General features: G+C 34.3%; 1 protein-coding gene across 1 annotated transcript in view; it reads left to right on the forward strand.

Annotated features, from left to right (window-relative positions):
- The window catches only part of LOC127863563 (adhesion G protein-coupled receptor E5-like), a 39,441-nt gene that overhangs the window by 11,261 nt on the left and 6,701 nt on the right, over positions 1-21,479 (forward strand). The window contains exons 3-13 of the mRNA XM_052403128.1: positions 5,350-5,463; positions 5,764-5,877; positions 13,340-13,431; positions 13,751-13,951; positions 14,314-14,385; positions 14,636-14,885; positions 15,296-15,368; positions 16,885-16,993; positions 17,097-17,137; positions 20,223-20,346; positions 21,171-21,274. Coding sequence (XP_052259088.1) covers positions 5,350-5,463; positions 5,764-5,877; positions 13,340-13,431; positions 13,751-13,951; positions 14,314-14,385; positions 14,636-14,885; positions 15,296-15,368; positions 16,885-16,993; positions 17,097-17,137; positions 20,223-20,346; positions 21,171-21,274 — 1,294 coding nt within the window. The remainder of the gene's footprint in view (positions 1-5,349; positions 5,464-5,763; positions 5,878-13,339; positions 13,432-13,750; positions 13,952-14,313; positions 14,386-14,635; positions 14,886-15,295; positions 15,369-16,884; positions 16,994-17,096; positions 17,138-20,222; positions 20,347-21,170; positions 21,275-21,479) is intronic.

Consider the following 21,479-nt stretch of genomic DNA (forward strand, 5'->3'; position numbering starts at 1 on the left):
GTTATGGTTTTTCTCACACAGCTTTACATTGACATTTTTAGGTAATGGAATGACCAGAGACTGGGTCCATTCATATGGCCACTTCTTCTTCCTATCTGGAAAAGTGCCGTGATTACTCCAGGCGTTGCCTCTCCTCTATGTTTAATGGGCTATTAAAGTACGTTGTCCACTCCAGATTTTCCTGCCTTAGTTTGCTCACTGCATCATGCACCTCTGCCTTTAGTATGGGCAGACTTTTGTCCTCTGCTCCTGCACTGTGATCACTTCGGAGATGACTGGGTCTGGTTGAATGAGATAGTTGTAGAGGTCGCTACGGTTTTCACTTCATCTATTTAGGAATGCGGTACTCTCTTTGTCAATGTTGATACATGCCACATCCTTCTTGGCCTCTTTCATCTTCATCCTAAACTAGCCTACCATGTTTGTTGTCTGGTATTCTAGGCCCATGACTGGTGTACCTCTCTTGCATCAGATCTGTACTCTTGTCGCAGAGGTAAAGGATCTCTTCGGCCATCCATGGCTTTTTCTTCGTCCTCTCTTACCTAAGAAGATCATTTGTTGAATACAACAAAACGTCTTTGATAATGTGAGTGATGGTGTCGATGAGTTTTTCTTACATCTTCATGGCTACAAACTTACCGGAGATCTGTGATTTAAATGCCGCTTATACATCTGGATCTTTCAGTGTCTCCAAGTTAAATCTAAAGCGATGTTTCTTGGTGTTGCGCTTGTTCTTTGATATGAATTTGTGACACAAGTAAAAATGAATATTTTGAAACCTAATTACGTTATGCATGCTGTTGGTGCTATTGATCTATAAGTATTGATCTTTAGAAATTATATATCAACCGTATAATTATATGTTAAACAATGAAACTTTTGTTTTATCATTATTGAACAAAAGTATAAACTAAACATTAAGAAATTAACATGCAGACACATGAGTATTATGGTGAGTTTTTTATTGTCGGTAAATATAAAAAATGTTTATGGCGCATCCAGTATACATTTACACTAATTAAATTAAGCATTTTAACCTAATTCACATTAAAACAAAAATCAAAAAAAAAATAAACAGTGCATTTACAATAGAGTACAGCAGAAAATTGATTATTTCGCACTAGACCGACATTTCGGTGTATAGGAAATGCTTAAGTGTTTTTCGATAGGGAACATGTTCCTGATGAAGATTTAGGGTCTTCATAACTGCAATATTGCGTGCAAAATGTCTGCCATGTTCATTGTTATTTTGTTTTGCGTAGCAAACTTTAAAATATAATGTATTATAATGCCATTTTGGAAGTGTCACGCATGGTAAACATAACCAAATAAATGCAACTAATGTTATATTTAAGTATGAAGATGGCGTTTACAAAGGCTGCCAACTATCAAGATGGTAGTTGACAACTTGCTGGTAAAATCATTATCATATTAACATTTGGCACAATGATAATACATGTGTGCACATGTTACAAATTAAGTGTCGGATTATATTAATTTTTATTTAAAATGTGTACAGTTTAGTTTTATATGGGTATATCGTTTTAACACGAACATTGGATACAGCTTATGTCTTTAAAGCCACACCTTAGATTGCATTATTTGTTGTATTTGACAAAAATACCGGTTTAATTTCATGAGTCAATTTATATATCAATAAAAATACCAGTATACGAATTTTGTTAACCATTGTTTACAAAGATCAAGAGCAGGCCATCATTTCCAAACATGTATAAAACAAGTATGTGTACCATTTTATCTAATGCTGGGATGACTCTAGCATAGGGCAATGTTCTTGTGCTAAAATTTGTTCAGTTTACATATTTTGTCTTTTATACCAACGATTACATGAAAAAGTCTCCATCGTCCCTTACTCATCGACAAAATAGGTTATATAACATGTTCGCCTAGTCTTATTATTATTAGATTATATTATGTCAACCTGAATCTTTTGACAAAAACAAACACAAAGATGTCGCCAATTATAGCATAAGCAACACAATTTTGAACATGGGCTATTTCTTTCACTCAGGTTTTATCGTTTTAAGCAAATTTGGTGCAGCTCATGCAACGCTTGATGGTACTGTTATGGATAAATACAAGTGTGTGATTCATCGTTCTTTCGCCAACAGTAGGCACATGGATTCAGATCCGGTGGGTCTGCATCTATAACGTGTTTCTATATAGACGCCTGTATGTGAGCATATTTTCATATGTTCACAACATGCTTCCGAGGCTGGTTTGCTTGCGATTGCACACTCATACTCTATTATACGTCCATGGCTGCCCACATGTATTGATTACATTTTCCTTTGTATCAGGATTTCCGTACCATTCTGAAAAAAAAAACGGTCGACTCTAAATAAGCTGTCATATCGACTTAACATTTGTTTAGAGTTGCATGCGTTCAGCATCTGAATAACTTTTGCCTTACCGATACAAAAATATCAAGCAAAAGTGTCGCGTACAGAGATAGCCTGTGCAGAGATCGAATCTGTCGTAACATGTCTATGCTTTTAGTCCATTTTACGATTTTAAATAACCTCCCACACCCTAACTGGTAATTCCATGATGATCAATAATAAGAGTTTCAGGACTACATAGAAATAAAACAACAAACCAAACACGACAGTATTAATCATCTACCACTTAAATGCAAATGCAGTTTGTGTCTACAGCATCAATTATTTGCCTATCACGACAACGTCAACTTCCTCATTGGTAATGTTAAATTTAGTTCGATTGATAATTACAAGTGTATATGATTCAGTATCAATATCTCCTGTAACGACAAACTTGTGTGTTTGAGAGCACAATATGTGAAGTTTTTTATTCGTGCATTCATGTTTTCAAATGAGTGAGATCATATGGTGTTTGTTCTTGGTGACTCCTAGTATAATATTATCTGGTGGTAATGACACGCCACTTTTAAGTTTTTACAACCTTGATACATTGGATTGTCTACCTGACCTCGCCATACTTTTGGTGCTGAACAGCATGTATCAGTCAAACTCTAATTTGAAAAAAAAACATTTCCTAAGTTTTTACAACCTTGATACATTGGATTGTCTACCTGACCTCGCCATACTTTTGGTGCTGAACAGCATGTATCAGTCAAACTCTAATTTGAAAAAAAAACATTTCCTAAGTTTTTGTCTTATTTCAGACTTAAAGTTGTCAACGAAGTTATGTATATTTCCGTCTATTGACCAGTGAAAAACATACAGTACAGCAGATCAATCCATTACATAACATGTAATATAATAACCAACACTTCAACTTTTAATTGTTTTTAGCAACCGCTTTGAAGTTTTTGTATCTGCGTGTTCCTGTTTCAGAAAGAGTAGCAGTAGGTACCAAAGTCAAATCATGTCTAATACAAAGTTAATGTCACATTCATGGGAACTATTTTGTCAGCCAATCAATCTTGAATTTATAAGATACACGTCTTACACTTTGGTGTCTGAATCACTGAAGTGCTTTCTGGACACAAATTGGATTTCAACTTTATTAGATATTGTTAGAACCCTGTACGCACGTTTAGACAATTTTTGAAATAAACGGGTTTAACCAAAACCAAAGCGAAGAAATGTCCAATGTGTTGTTTATTTGCCAGCAACAAATGCCACTTTAAGATAATTCACAAAATTGATTCTAGCCTGTATATGCAATTATATTGACTGGTCATTAAGTATTAAAAAAGTCAGCAATAACTATAATGTTGCCAGGCTAGACTAGGCAACACTTAAGAGGTGCAATAGTGAGTCATGCAACACAAAACCGTGGTATTAAATTAAACAATTCATGATACATGTAATGGTTAACCTCACTAACAGAATGATTACCACTGGGGTATATCGATATTGACCCATACAAATGTTCTGGCCATGAGTTTTTTAATTTGTCGTTTGGGTTTTAAAAGCATCTATGACTTGATAAACATTAACAGTCGTTGATGCTATTGTTCCAGTCGGAATGTTCATCATCCTTGCTAGATGAATGCTTTCGATTTAACGGATCAATACATTTTGTCAACTCGTTTGACTACTTGCTTAATCCTTAGCATCTGCATTAATCCTCCCATGATTTTGCTTTTTGCTTCAGGTATAAATGTCCACAAATCTGTTACTACTAATATCTCTCAGCTAGCCCAAACGTCAATCCATGAGAGTTTCGGGCTTGAGGGTTGCACCTTTAATCCTCTTGTTACCGACGCTATAACTCACACAAGGGTGTTTCTATAAACACGTCGCTTGATATAACATTTCATACCCTTTAAACATATCCCATGACATCCTCTCCATTTAAAGACTTGTCGAGTACACTTGCAGGCGTTTTGTATTTATTGTACTTTATAGATGCCGAATTTTGCATTATTGAGTTTGTGTAGCAACAGAGAACTATGGTAATATGCGCTTAACTGATGTAACGGTCCATCAGCGTCCCTTTCTGCTCAAAGATACATTATAATCAGTAATACGACCTATCAACCCGCTATTTAGACGAACGCCTGGCAGAAGCTTCGTTTGTTAAAATATAACACTACAGACTCATTTTATACACTAATAAGACATTGTATAACATCTTCAAACTGCTTGGCCACACACGCGCACGCACTCACGCACGCACACGCACACACATACGTGCATGCGGGCTCGCCTTCTTGTACAACAGGATCATGCTTGAATTTTACAATTAGCACAAATATCCACAATTTTAGTTATACAATTACAAGACTGTTGTTTATCTTACGATTGACTGATTGCTGATAAACCTTTGCTGATTGAGCCGATTAAAAACTTATCCATATCATTTTTATTTCAAATTTTGGCAAATACAATAAAGGTGTTTTCAACCAGTATTGAGTAATTTCGCAACATATTTAATCATTATATAACGAAGTGTTTATTCCATGCTTACCGAAAAGTGTGTATAAGCGAACATATCGGCTGACATTTCGGTATAATCTTTAATTTTAATTTGATCAATTTACTCTCCAACCACATATATCACAATATTGATATATTTCTCAAAATGCTGAAACGGGCGGTCTACTTGAAAATCGTATTGGAAATATTTGGGCTCTCAATGATACATTGTACCAGACTGGCATCATTCAGATTCTTGATTGAGGATATGTTTCAAACTATAAATCCACTATTCACACCCAAATCCGGGTGTGTGACGTTTTCTACCGGATTAGCGATTTTGTTGTTGCTTGTTCAATTTAACGCTTACATGGCGAATTTATACACATATTTTAATATGTGTCGGTACGGTTTGATCTACATCAATAATGTAACCACGCTGATTAATTGAGACCTTGTGATTGTTGTGTTTATCGTTCAGGTACCAACGAATGCGCAACTGCGCCGTGTAAGAACGGCGCCACATGCACTTATCTACAGAACACGTACTCGTGCACATGCTCACCGGGCTGGCAAGGAAACAAGTGTGATCAGGGTATGTTTATAAAGAACCTGTGACCATCCGTGTTAATTTCCCTTTAAATATGTTTCCGGTGGCTATTTGTTCACAAAGCTATTTCATACCCAGCCTGTAAACGGATGGCTTTTTATGATTAGCACATTGTGCCATACAAGTCAATCGCGTAACGAATTGTATTACCGTTTCGTAACATTATACATTTGTTAAATACTTGTCTTGGCGTGTTGTTAAATGGATCGATGTGGCCACAAATGCATAGGCTACGTGTGGCGCTCAAAGTTATCACTCTGTTGCACATGCTGAAATGTATTTCAGATATCAACGAATGCGTTCCCGCCCCGTGTATGAACGGCGCCACGTGCAATAATCTTCAAAACGCGTACTCATGCACATGTTCACCTGGCTGGCAAGGCAACAACTGTGATCAGGGTATGGCTATACATTGCTTGAAAATAAAAACACTTCTTTGATTGCATTTCAGCTATTATTAGTTTTCTATGACAATATCTTACAAAGCTTTTGCATACTCAGCGTGTAAACGATTGGTCTTATTTTTAATTATCAAATATTGCTATTGCTTATCAATGGTTTTCAAAATGGTACAGTCAGTTCACAACTTAATATTGTTAAATTATGACCATCGCGTATGTGGTTTAAAGTATGGAAATGCATTATGTTATGCATTATGATATCAGTTTAAATGTGTTATTCATATTAAATATGAATTACGGAATGGACATAAAATAGTTTTTTTAATGAGAAAGATGGCGTCCAAAATGGCTGCCTAAGTCAAGATACCTCATCAAAACTTGCTGCCTAAACCAAGATCGTATCCCAAATTTGGCTTAAGAATAACGCATATAGAACCATTACAACTATATTAGAACTTAAGTGTAAAATACGTGTCTGATTAAATGAATGTTAATATAAACTGTGCAGAGTATAGTATAACATGATCATATCACCATGATCCTTACATTACGATATAATTCATATCTTTGTATATAGCACACTCTATGAATATATGATTTATAATAAAAGAAAATTTACCCGTGTTATGTCTAGGGGCAAATTAGCTCTCAATTGTAATACCATAAACCGCATTCTTTTTTAACTTTTGTTCATTCAGATCATGTAGTATTTGTGCAAGTTGATCTGATACTGTCAGTTGTAAAGCATATGGAATGTTCTTGTGTTAATATGTGTACACTTCACAACTTTTGTCTTTCATTCCGACGTTTTCATGAACACACCTGTATGTGGGGAGTTTTCATAGCATGCTTCAGAGGCTTGTTTATTAGCGATTGCATAGTCGCAAGTTATACTTGCCTTCCATGGCTGTTAGAACGTTTTTTACCTTGTTATAAACCTTTTCTATAATGGAACCTTCTAGACACTACCTGGTTTTCATGATAAAATATTGACCTCAACTTTTTTTCCGGCCATGAGTTTGTAAATGTCGTTTATGTTGTACACGTCTGTAAATTAGTGACTGAATTTCTTATAAATAGTAAATGTCACTGCTGGTTATATTGTAAATATTGTTAATTAAAGACAAATGCACAGGCTACCTTTATGCTTAACGTCGTCTCTCAGTTGTACATGTCCAAAGCGTAAAATGTATTTAGACAGGTTTTGCTTATTTTATATTTTTGCCTTTTGTTCTATCAGAAGAAAGTAAATTTAAGCGTTATTGTTGATATAAAAAATGCCACGTGTAAAACACGTGATAAATGTTCACAAGTATGTTACTACTAATATCTATCAGCAAGCTCAAACATCAATCTATGACAGTTTCAGACTTTAGTGCTGCACATCTAATTCTCTTCTCACCATGGCTACAAATCAAACAAGGTGTTTCTATAAACATGTCCCTTGATATGACATTCAATACCCCTTAAAGATGTCCCATGACATTATCTCCCTTTAAAAACTTGAAATGTACACGTTTGGGAATTTTGTCCATTTATTTAACTTAATATATGCTGAATTTGGAAATATTGAGTTTGAGTAGCAACACAGAAGTATGTTAATATACGCTTATCTGATGTAGCGGTCTATCAACGCCCCTTTCTGCTCGAATATACATAAAAAAGTAATACGGCCTGTCAACCCGTAATTTAGACGTTAGCTTGACAGAAGCTAGTTTGTTAAAATTTAACACCACCGAGTAGTATTATACACTACCGAGACGTTGAAAACACCCTGAAATTGCTTGGCAAAACACAAATAAACACACGCGCACACACACGCGCACACACTCACACACACATACGTGCAAGCGGGCTTGGCTTAAATGAATCATCCTGTTTGCTGTACAACAGAATCATACGTAAATTTTTATTATGAACACAAATATCCACAAATTTAATTATACAATTTCAAGAGTGTTGTTTGTCTTACCATTGACTGAGTGCTGATTACCATATGCTGATTGAGCTGCATAAAAACTCATCCATATCATTTGTATTTCAAATTTTCGGCAAAAACAATAATAATGTTGTCAACCATTATTAAATAATTTCGCAACATATTTAATAAGTATAAAATAAATTGTTTAGTCCATGCTTACCGATTCTAAATCGAATTAAAATGTAAAGCATTTGAATGTAACGATTACACGTACACGATGTGTACAGCTAGTTTGAAACATATTATGAAGAACATGCGTTCTTAGTTTCGTTGTCGTTTTTCTCTTCATGTTTATTCCATAATAGATGTAATGTTTTTTTTCTGTGGTTTATATTTAATATATCTAAAAAATGCCATTCAGAAAGACAATTATCCCAGTTTAAAAGCATGCGATTCAGATCTAATAGATTGTGATGGAATGTTAACTGCATAAGTTTACATAAGTGACCATATTGGCTGACATTTTTGGTGTAACTTTGAATGCTGATTTCATCAATTAATTTTCAATCAGAAAGCATCATAACAACATTATAATTTAGGTAACATACCTAGATACATGTAATTGATAAAGGCATGGTTATATAACCACATATATAATTATATATATATTTGTCAAAATACTGAAACGGGCGGTCAACTTGGAAATCGTCTTGGAAATCCTATGACTCTCAATGATACCAGACTGGCATCATTCATATTCATGATCGAGGATATTTTTCTAACTATTAATCTACTATTAACAACCAAATCCGGGTGTGTAACGTTTTCTACCGGATTAGCGATGTGTTGCTGTTTGTTCAATTTTACGCAGACATGGCGAATTTATATACATCGTTTCATATGTGTCGATACGGTTTGTTCTGAACCAATAATGAAATCACGCTGATTAATTTAAACATTTATTTGTGTTGTATGTATCGTTCAGATACCAACAAATACGCAATTGCGCCGTGTAAGAACGATGCCACGTGCACAAATCTTCAAAATGCGTACTCATGCACATGCTTACCGGGCTTGCTAGGCAACAACTGTGGCCAGGGTTTGGCTATAAATTGCTTGACAATAAACATACTTGGTTTGTTTCATTTCAGCTACATTTTTTTGACAAAATATAACATAGCATACGCAGCCTGTAAATGAGTGACCTTATTTATAATTTGTTTATATCTTTGCATAAACTCTATCTATAATGCCCCCAGGCGGGGTGCAGAAACTTGGCAAAAGTAGGGCTTGAACGAAAGAAAGTGTGTATAAACAAGGCGATTCACGTGCCTTTCATTCCATGTTATGTGCTTTTCATATCCATAAACGGTCCACGCGCAGTCACTTCCCATTTTTAATTTGATTCAATGAAGTTATTATGAACTTTGTTAATAACTCCAGCCTTTGGCGACTTTCCAAGCATAAATAGGGAACTGAATAAGCACCGGTTTCCTCATGCATGCAGGGATACAGGCAAAGACTATTTTAATCCACTTTTCAGATTATACCATCTGCACTCTCTTGACAACAGCTTTATTTATTCGCAACGTCAATGAAGTTAAGATTATTTACTCAACACGTTTAAAAGACTATGCTGTAAATGTAGGTGTTTATGTACGTTCAACGTTCCTGCTGTTTGCTTGAAATACTTCAGTAACAATATGTTGGCAATATTAATTTAAAAAAAAATGGAACAAAATAAGATAGACATGTACGAAAGAAACATCTATGAAAACAATGACTTATTCTGACGATATATATATCCGTCACGACCAGTAAATTCCAAAATAATTCCTCATTTCTTCTTTTGCGCGGCTGCTCCTTTTGCGCGGCTGCATTTCAACTTTGCATCAATCCACTGTGCGCACTAGGGCAGGGACGGATTTTTCGATCACCCTAGAAAACGTGTATTATTCCTATATTCATGGCTTATCAAAGGGGTTGCTTATGGTACTGTTATTTCACAACTTAATATATTTGTTAAAGAATAGTCATTGCGTATTTGGTTTAACGTATAAATATGCATTACGGTATTTATCATAATGTAATCGTGATAGTGTTATACATATTAAACATAAACTACGGAATGCCAACTATCATACAAAATGAGGAAGATGGCGTCTGAAATGACTTCCAGAATAATGATAGCTACTCAAAACTTGCTGCGTAAAACAATATCTTATCCGAATTTGGCTCAAGAATAATACAAATGTACAAAAATACATTTTGTAGCACTTAAGTACTAACTCAGTGTCTGATTTAATAAATTTCAATATAACATTCGCAGAGTATAATATTACATGAACAAAGCGCCATGATCCTGACCATAAGATACCATTTATATATTTGTATAAAGCACATTTTACGAATAAATCAATTTTATTAGATGAAAACATACCGGTGTTATATCAGGAAACACATTTGATATTAATTGAATGCCATAATATGTATTTTTTAACATTTGCACATGAAGGTTAAATAGTTTGTGTACCATTTTACCTTATGATGTTAGCTGTTCAGCAAACAGTGATGTTCTTGTGTTAAATTAAATATTAGTTCATTTCACATATTAATTTTTGTCTGTCATACCAAAGATGACATAACAAAATACATTTAAACTAAAATACATGTAGCTGTCCTTTTTAAGTAATCTATCAGCCAGCCATTTTTTGTCTGCTTAATGTAACATTAAACATGTTTGTATTATGTTAACCTTAACCTTTTGACAAACACAACATCTGGCACACGTAGTCGCACTTTATAACATGAGCACCGAATTGTTCAACATGGGTTATCGCTTTTTACATTTGCATTATATCATTTTAAACATATTGGGCGGAGCTTAAGCAACACTCGGTGCTACTGTAATGGTAAAATAGAGTGTGATGCCTCATCATTTCTCCAACATTAAACACATTGATTCGGATTCGGGGGATTTGCATATATTGCATGTTTCCATAAACACGCCTGTATATGGGCACTTATAATATTTCCATAGCTTGCTTCCGAGGCTTGTCAGCGAGCGATTGCATAGTCTTAACCTACTTGCCTTTCTTGGCCTTTTTTTAATGAACAGTCCTTCTGTATCAGGCTGTCCGTACCATACTGAAACAAACCTGGTCGATTCCTTCTTAAAGTCCTTCATACTAGCTGTCCTTTCGCCTACTAGTATGTTCAGAGTTGCTCGCGTTCAGCATCTTAGTAATTTTACCTTTATATGTACCACAATATCCAGCAGTATGGCTGCTTGCAGATATAGCGTGTGAATAGAGAGCAAGTCGGTCGCGAATAGACTATGCCTTTAAACCATTTGTCGAATTTCCAATGTAATCATGCATATTTCCGTCTATTGGCTAGTGAATTACATTCGGTAAAGCAGATCAATCTATAACTGAACGTAGGGTCTAATTAGCAAAGGGTCATTCAGACACTTCTACTTTAAGTAGTCTTTTGAGCACCCGATTATGAGATTCCCTTGTTTCAGTAAGCATAGCAATAGGTACTGGAATCAATCCATGGATTAGTATATAGGTAGTGTCAACTTTCATTGAACTCTCTTGTTAGCCAATCACTTTTAAATAAATCAGATTTACGTCGTACACGTTGGTGTCTGCAACCCTAATTTGTCTTCCAGACACAACGTGGGTTCCATCGTATTAGATTAATAACACATTTCCGGCCATGAGTTTTAAAAGTGTGTCGTTGCGGATTTTCAAATATATAGCTTGATCAACTTTAACATACGTTGGTGCTATTGTTCCAGTCGGAAAGGTCACTAGATCGGGTGGATGATAACCTTGGATCCAACCGATCTATATATTATGTCAACTTTCATCAATTATCTTCTTTATATTTAGCATCTGAGCTAATCGCCCTCTGCATTTATTCTTTGTGGTGCTAAACAAAGTCCACGTAACTGGCTCTACTAATATATACCAGATCTTATATCATCTTGCTGCAAATATGGAAGCTCAAACTTTAAACCATGGGGTTTCCAGCTTTCAGTGCTGCACCTCTTATCCTCTTATTGCCAAGGCCATACGTCATACAAGTTTTTACTATGAACACGTCGCTCAAAATTGCATTCTTTACACCATTTAATATGCATGACAAAATCTCCCTTTAAAAACTTGTCAAGAACACGTTCAGGCATTTTCGCCGTTGATTTTATATAATATATGCCGAATTTAGCGTTTTTAAGTTTGTGTAGGACAACAAAGAAATATGGTCGCATGAGCTTAACTGTGGCCAAGTGCAATGGTCAACAACCTTCTCTTTCTGCTTGTAGATACACAATTGTAAGGAATATGGCCCTTAAAAAATCCAACAATTTGAACGTGGCAAGAGTTTGTTTCTCAGTTTAATATTGTGATCATCAAATGAATCAACAATATTTTCAGTAAATATCTTGCGCAAAAATTATACCTCTTGCAAGTAGTCCTGATGTCCATACATCTGTGGATATGTTTTCCCATTTAAGAATTTTGAGACTGTTGACTCAATTAGCTATTTCATCTCACTATTAGCCAAAAGCGTGCCCACTGACCCCACACAATTCATCAGATAGCGCACACTACCGAGACATAGTTTTAAATTCTGAAACTACCCGTCATACACATACACACACAAACATACATGCACACTCACTACACCGCTTGAATGAACCATTATCTTTCCTGTTCATCAGGATCACACGTGGATTGGACAATTGACGCACATATTCACAATTCAGTGATAAACATTCAAGACTATTGGTTAATAAAATGATATGGGAATATGGGAATATAAAATACTGTATGATGTTGCTTGTGTTACCATTGACTCTACATTAAAAAATCACCGATATCAGTTTTGTTTCAAATTTCCTGCATAAACAATATGGTATTATAAACTGTTATTTACTATATTCGGAACATAATCAGTAATTAAACTAAATTTCAAATGTAGCCCATGCTTACCCGATGTAGATCAATTTTTTACATTCCTCTCAGTGGAGGTTTCCGTAGGACGATAAGTTAAGGGCTACATGTATCTCTAGCAAACATTTTTTACAACGAACGTTTTAAAACATAGTTGTTAAATCATTTACATTTTACCGTTAGTCCAAAATTAGCAGCGAACTCAATTAAACTCATACACAAATCTTATTTTAAAAACAAACGCCGTATTATGGTCAAATGTGAAATTTGACCTCTACGCCTGACCTTGTATTTAGGCAGACTCATGTTTAACGGGACACGTCGTCTTATGATGGTTAAAATATGTGCCAAAGTATTCATAAATAGATCCGCAAAAGACAAAATTATTTTAAAGACAGGCAGTTTCGTACTGACCCACAGGACGCATAGACCCACCGACAGACTGTGATTTCCCCTTCTTTAAAGCGGGGTGATAAATACTAATTCAAGGCAGACGTCAGTACAATATTTTGGGATGTATGTATTTGTTTTCATATACAGCCGATTGGATAAACTAGTTTTACATACCTTTGAATTAGGTAACGTGAGCCGACTTTGTGATTCGAACGGAACATGGCAGAACCTACAGTACAACTGTCTAAAAGCTGATGTTAGCAATGCTGTTAACCAGGTCCGTGTTGTCGATGGCGTGCAGTTGAATTATACAAACTATTTACAATTCAATTACAACCTTTTAAAGCTTTTTAATAAAATATTGATGTTATATTTATACATATACTTAAATTAAAATTCGTTCAGCTTCTTTATAACTAAATATTCTTTACTGTATTTTGATTTTAATTGCCTTTGTGTAAAGATTTATTGGAATACACAAGTCGTGTATTATCTTTTCATTGTCAGTCTACCTAGCAATTGATTGCCATTACGAAATGCAATGCATAAGACATATTCATTTTTGATTTGATATTGCTATCTTTATTGAATCAAAGACATATTTGCTGACTGGAAACGTTACATCGGCCGAGGTTATCAACGCTTTGTCGGCGGTTGCAAACGTTACAGAATATAAAGAAAATCGGACATCGTCAGAGCTGCTCAATACCACAGACATATCAGCTTTAGCAGACGCTTTGGACTTAGTTGCAGGCATTGTCAGTCGCCAGGGAATAGCAACGTATGATGTTGCCAAGGTAACAGTATGGCTTTATTTGCAAGAGTATGCAAAAACATTGTCATAAATGTTTTCTATTAGGATACACGTGCTAAATAGTTCAACATAAGATTTGTCAAAAAAAAATTCTTCAACAAACGAACACTAAATGGTATATGTTGTGAGTCAGCACTTGGTTCACCTACGGTGGTACAATTTTACACAAACAGGCATTATAAGTATGAAGTTGTACATGTGTATTTTACAAACAAATAACATACATTTAATTATTATGAAACATTGTGAAATATAATTTCTATTTCGGATATATACTCCACTTGTTAGATGTTAAATGGTTTGTTTACATAAAATTTTCAAACCTGTATACCTATATTTTGTCAGGTATTTCTGAAATCGGCAAGCAATATCTTAGATATGGAAAACAAAGACGCATGGTTATCGTTGAAACAAGCGGTAATGTTATAAATATATTGTGCTCATATCTTTATATAAGCCCTTTTTACATTAAACATATTTTGTTATACGCTATTCATATACTTTGTTTAAAGTCTAAATTATATATCTTTGAACGCATGTGCTGTGAACCTAGCTAAATAAAACATTGCTAAGCTTATTAATATTATTAATTCACATAAAATACATACTGATCGACATGTCCAAAAAATTCACCTTAATTAATTACAAAACCATTGATACTTTTTAGAACAAAAATACTAGTGAAACACTTTTGTTTTCAATCGATGAAATTGGTTCTGGACTGCGTAATAGGATAGCAGCTGGAGTTATTGGCAACGTTTTGGTTGTTAATAAGAATTGCGTGTTCGAAGTTAAGAAAGTGACTGATGGGATCGTACATTTTCCCGACAATCAAACCATCCAAAACGACACCCAAGGTGACAATACATGGATTCGTCAGTCAAGGAGTCGCATATCTTTAAACACAACGGCATTAGGTATGTTCCCCTACAAAAATTGGAGGCTTGAAACCATGGTTTGAGCAGATGTTATTCATAAATTAAAAAGTATTTTGTGTCTTTGGATTTCTTATGATGTTAGTAAGAACATGTAACCGGGAAATGTTGATGCTTTAAGTTTGGACAAAGCATTTGATAATATACACGTTTGAGATTCAAACTGCAATCGCCATAATTATTATTTTAGAACGGATCGAATTTATCGTTGTTTTAGTTAGTTTTATAAAACAAATTAGTGTGTTTTTACATAGTTCATGATTTCATAGATGTGAACAAAAAGCAAACGTCCGCACCATTAATTAAAGATACATGAAGAGTGTTATAATGTAAATTATCATTATCAATTTTTGAAACAATTTACAAGTAGCTTCTATGATATCATTTTGTAGGTGAAGTTGTTGTAGCGATAGTTATCTACAAAGATATGACTGGCATAATATCTTCTAGAACTTCAAGCAACCGGTAAGGGTTGTTATACATGAATATAAGTTACAATAATAAAACGTACGTGTTTAGTGCACAAACCGTTTCACCGGAAAGAAGTATAGCTTTACAGTGCCTAAGTCACGTCTTCATATCCGCTCTTTGTTTGTCTGTCAATCTTGTCATATGTTAATGTTAGGATATGTCTATCCGTCCGTCCGTCAAGCAATCTGAATAAATCCAAATAGTATTTGAGATATGATCACGGAAATTGGTATCAATCGGTATGTGTGTCCTTCAGTAAACTAATCTGACATAACCAAACCAGTATTTAAGATATTATAACGGTAATTGGTAATAATAGTAAATGTAATTACTAAAATAAACTTGACGGTTCCGGAGATCACATGATTGATGAGTGTAACTTAAAACATAAATTCACTTAGTACTGTAATGACTGCAAAAAAACTTGCGATGTAATAATGGAACTTCCAGGGGTCAAACATCGAGTTAATGTTACAACAAATCGTTCATACCGCAATGTTGAACAACTTTTCAATCAATGAGAACAACCGGTAGAGGAGAAACGTTACATTTTAAACATGGTCAAACCCCTTTGTTTTAATTATGCATGCATTCACACGTACTGTTCGTTTCGATAATTCGATAAACACAATTTGTGGTATAGTAATCTCGGATGTTTGTACTGCCATTCCGATAACATTCCGTTAACTTAACGTTTACAATCAGCTATAAGTCAAAAAGTAACGCAATTATTTTCATTCGACTATAACCAGCATAGCAGTGTGTAGCTAGGCAAAAATAACCTTAACATTAACCTTTGTGCATACAAATGTGAGAGTGTCATAATGTGAGAGTGCCATAATGTGAGAGTGCCATAATGTGAGAAAGCCATAATGTGAGAGTGCCATAATGTGAGAGTGCCATAATGTGAGAGTGCCATAATGTGAGAAAGCCATAATGTGAGAGTGCCATAATGTGAGAGTGCCATAATGTGAGAGTGCCATAATGTGAGAGTGCCATAATGTGAGAGTGTCATAATGTGAGAGTGCCATAATGTGAGAGTGCCATAATGTGAGAAAGCCATAATGTGAGAGTGCCATAATGTGAGAGTGCCATAATGTGAGAGTGCCATTATGTGAGAGTGCCATAATGTGAGAGTGCCATAATGTGAGAGTGCCATAATGTGAGAGTGCCATAATGTGAGAGTGCCATAATGTGAGAGTGCCAGATGATGAGTGTAACTGATTTCGTGCTGGCATTGGTTTAAACAGTTACACACGAGTATCATAGGCACGTAGAGTCTGTGTGATCCATTTTGTATAATACCTACACACACGAACCCAAGTAAGAAAAAGAAAACGTATACATCATGAAATGTCAACTTATAATGTTGTTTATGTTAAAGCTCTAAACATACCGTTCAGTATTCGTAACTCTTTATGCAATGCAATTTTGAAAGAAACTGTTTAATTGTATCATTCATACTATTATATAATACATACATTTCTAATTATCTAAGTTTATGTTGCAGGTCATCGCACAATGAAGTTATAGTTAACGGCCCTATCATTTCGGTTTCGATTTCCAATAACTCTACCAAATTGGTCTTACCGATTCATATGACCTTCGAACATGGACAGGTAAAAATCACATGTCGTCATTTCGATCACATACTTAATTATGTATATGTCCTTTAGTTTAACAAATAGTGTTTTTAATTGTGCTTGTGTATTTTTGTTACAGAAAAACTTCACCAATGCAACATGCAACTTCTGGAGGTTTAGGTAAGTTGCTTATTCGTCGCGGTTGCCCTGTGTGAATGACAGCAATTATTCACTTGACTCATCAAATGTGTAATAACGTTGTATTGTGAAACAACGTTGTTACCTAATCAATAAGTGAACAAGTACACAACAAATATAATTATGATTTGAATACGAGCATTAGGCTGTGTCATGAATCGGACATTAAATAAATAAATAACACATTCATGTACATGTTTTTCGTTTAATTCGTGGTTTTAATAATATATGGAGACACAATAAAAAGATATGCATATGCAAACCAAGTGGAACGTAATATTTTGTTTAACAGTGATCTGCATGCCTGCAAATCCCGTAGATAAGTTGGGGTTTTAATGGTTTTATTGTTATTTAACTTTGTATAAGCAATTAATACGTCAATATTGTCATTTGGGCAAGATATCCTATATTTAAGTAATCAAATTAGAATATGTTAAGAGCCATTTTATAGTGCTTAAATAGTATACAAATATAATACTTATTAAACCTTTACGTCCCTACCGATGAGGTGGTTACCTACGCGTAATTTGCTGCACGTTGAGATCCTAGCGAAGTTAGATTAATCTGCTTTGGAATATTTATATTAAAGTAAAAAACTTAAAATTATTTTACATGTTCTATAATAAGTGAAGCAGTGTTCCAAATACCGACGTTGTACGTGTATACTGATAGGTTATAAAGCTCCCCTTGGGTATTCATATTAAGAATGTATGTTTGCAAGTAGTTGCATGAAAATACAATTTCAGTGTCACTTATTTGTTTAAACAATATGGATAATATGACTTCGACGCATGTATTTACCACCTGATTTGAAAAAAAGGAAAAACGTCAATTTCAAAGAATTAACATGTTTAGGACTTTTATATATCTAATTTAACCCAAATATCCGAAATAAACGGAAAACGCCAGTGTGTTTTTCAAAAAAACACATTACAATGCAATGCTCACTTTCCTATCGTAAATGTATAGTGTTTGCTAGAAACCAAATGTGTGGATATTGACACACTCTAACATTTTAGTATATTCGTTATACGAACTTTCGTATCTATTTCATTGTAGCCTAATCGTGACACATGTGTAGATAGAGAATACTATGTTAGTGTGTTTGTGTACTTTAATAAACCCCACAATTGAAGAAAGGTTTAAATGACAACGCTTGCTGAGCCTTTTTAGCTTTCTGAAACGAGTGGAATAAATTTAAGTACAAAATCACGCTTACATAGTATTCTATTTATCCTTCAATATTTTTTTTATTTAATTTATTCCTCATGCAACCAAAATAGAAGTCTTCAATTGATAAAATAAAAGCTAAAGCTCATTAAATTGACTGAATCTAAAATTAAGTAGTAATATTAATTGTGATCTTTCCCGTTTACGGAACTCGAAATAGTCCGTAAGAATTCCACGCAAAAAAGAGAGTAACATTCAAATTTAATCAGCGTTCCAAATGATACACACTCAAGTAGAACACAGACGTTTGTTTTCAACCTGCAATTCTTGTTTCACCACTGTAAAATACCAAAACAAAGAACAAAAATGGCCTCCATTTTGAAATTAAAAACATGTGAAGACACCTACGTGAAGCATGATTCAGCATTTATCACCGCCGATTTTGTTATTTTTAGTCTATAAACAACTCTTTTTACTCTGTTTACTTACTTATATAAACCAAGTAAAACATCTACTTGTTATTGTTCAACGCACCGAAGTTTTGTAATAACCATGTTTATTTTCGTAAAGGTTAACTGAATTCCATAACGAGTTAAAATTCTGGACACATTTCTTCATCGCCATCCATCTTTTCCATTTTAAAGCACTGGATGTAAACAGGCAATTCTTTGTGGATGGACATTCTTTGATCGACTGACAAAGGAACGACTTATTCATCAAAGAAATTACCCTTTTAATTCAACATCGATTTCCTTCGAAAAGTTAAAAGCAATTCACTGACACTTTTCTTTCAGTTTAAGGGATCTGTTTACGGTTTGGTAAATTGACAAAATTGAAAAAACTTGTTTCAGATTCGCAAATTTTCGTTTTAGTTATGATATTTGTGAGAAAACAGTATTACTGAACATTAACCATAGTCCAATATAGCTATTATATGTAGCTTTTGACGATTTGAAAACCTAAAAATTATAAGGCGTTGCAACGCGAAACGATTGGATAATTTGGAGAGTTCTGTTGTTGTCGTTTAAATGAACGAAACTACAAAGATTGCTTATTTAAGGTATAAAATACTAAAATTGTATACCCGGCGGAATAGCCGAGAGGGCTAATGCGTTTTTACTTCAGACTTACTCCAGGACTCCGGGGGTCACTGGCTCGAGCCCTGGTACTGGCTACTTTTTTTTACTTTTTTAAATTTTATTCTTGAATTTTTACGTGAGCTTTTAAGATCCAATGTTTACATTTATCAATATAAAGCATTATATGACAAACTTTAAAATATGCCAAAATCTGTGAAAAGGCCCCTTTGATCCATCAATTGTTCAACAAAACATCGTGTTATTAGAGTACATTCGACACTTTAACGAAATCGAAAATGCAGTCTCACCAGTTTATTCCATTATTATACCCCAACACAGTTATTCACATTTATAATATTATATTAATCCATCGTAAACACACACACTCGTTCAACGACTGCGTACCCAATGACCTAAATGACGCAATCAGGGGTGAAAGGCCAAAAAAGTACCCCTATGTCCATGTTCTAAAAATATCTCTGGGATAAACCTTATCTAAAAATGTCTGTGGAGAAAACCTTATATTTTCTGTATGCGTCTTATTATGTTCTAAAAAATTATTAACATGTAGCTGTAGGATAAAATATATTTATAGGTAATGATACGAGTACACAGGTTTATGTTGGTGTGTATGTTGAAACTTAATGAAAACGTTGTTATCTATTGACATATGTTGTTTGGGTTAATATGCAATTTGCATGAATTATAGTTTTCAGAATATGTTCATGATTTACGCACTTTTATTCCCAACTTTTAATTAAATGTTTGATACTTTAGCATTCAATACAGTTGACAAAAGTAGTTTATTAACATTTGAGGCCTGAGCAGCAGGGTTATTGGGACAATGACGGATGTATAGTTCAAACTTCAAATGACACGATTACTGTGTGTGAATGTTACCACCTCACAAACTTCGCTGTCCTGATGAGTCCTTTTGTTGAGGTAAGAATATACATTATTTATAGACTACTTCTTGTTACTGACCAGGTAATTTAGTCTTATTGGCATGGCATTTTTTCATGTGAATTGATACTTGCGATGGTTGCAACATTAAAGATATAACATCCTTAATAGCCAGGTAGAGTTTTTACGGTACAGCAAGCTGTATAACTCTAAATATCACGTTAAAGGGACCGTGCATGTGATGACATTTGGAAACACCATGACATTATCATTATTCATTAAGCAAACGCACATCAATTTGATGAATGATAAAATATGTTTGTTAAGAAGGTTAATATTTAACATTATTTATCAAAGAATCAAACACATTAGTTTATGCATGTGTATACAATAAACAAAGCACAAACCCAACATTTTACAAGTTTTATTCGTACAAATGTATTCCATTGGTTATTATGCTTGCATTCGCACCTTAATGACTAAATTGTCAAAATTAATACACATAAAAAGCCACTTTGCTCAATCTGGGGTACATATATTGTTTATATATTGTTTAGTATTATATTTGTTAAGGTAATGTTCAACATCGCGTTTATAAGTTAAGAAAGTATAATACGTTTAGTTGACACATTGACTGCTATGTGCAAAGAGATCTATGAATATGTTATATAATATTAAAAACGTATGACTTATAGGGATGTTAACATATATATGTGGTAAAACATGGTATAATTGTAAAGTAAGAACGAAACATTTAGTATGTTATAAAGCTCATTTTATTAACATATATATTGTAAGCGAAAAGTTGTTTTCAAACACTGAATTTATAACCGCAAAGTTTCAGTAACTGATCTTATTTGTAGGCAGATGAAAATACCAGAGGCATACGCATTGTTTCGATTGTTGGCATTTCAGTATCTTCATTGTGCCTTATTCTGACGATTATTGTTTTTGCAAGGCTTTGGAGGTTTGTTTGAGCAGAGTTTTACTGGGGAGGACCTTTTTAATGTGTATAAGTATTCATGCGTTATAAGTAAAAACAGCTTGGGACTTGTTTATGCCCTGCATGTATTCATTATACGTTTTTCCTATTTTGTCTGCTCAGTACTTGGTACAGAAAAACAGAAAAGTACCTTTGACATTTCGCCAAACTAATGGTGACATATTCCTAA

Source organism: Dreissena polymorpha, unplaced genomic scaffold, assembly GCF_020536995.1.
Source record: "Dreissena polymorpha isolate Duluth1 unplaced genomic scaffold, UMN_Dpol_1.0 chrUn016, whole genome shotgun sequence".
NCBI lineage: Eukaryota > Metazoa > Mollusca > Bivalvia > Myida > Dreissenidae > Dreissena > Dreissena polymorpha.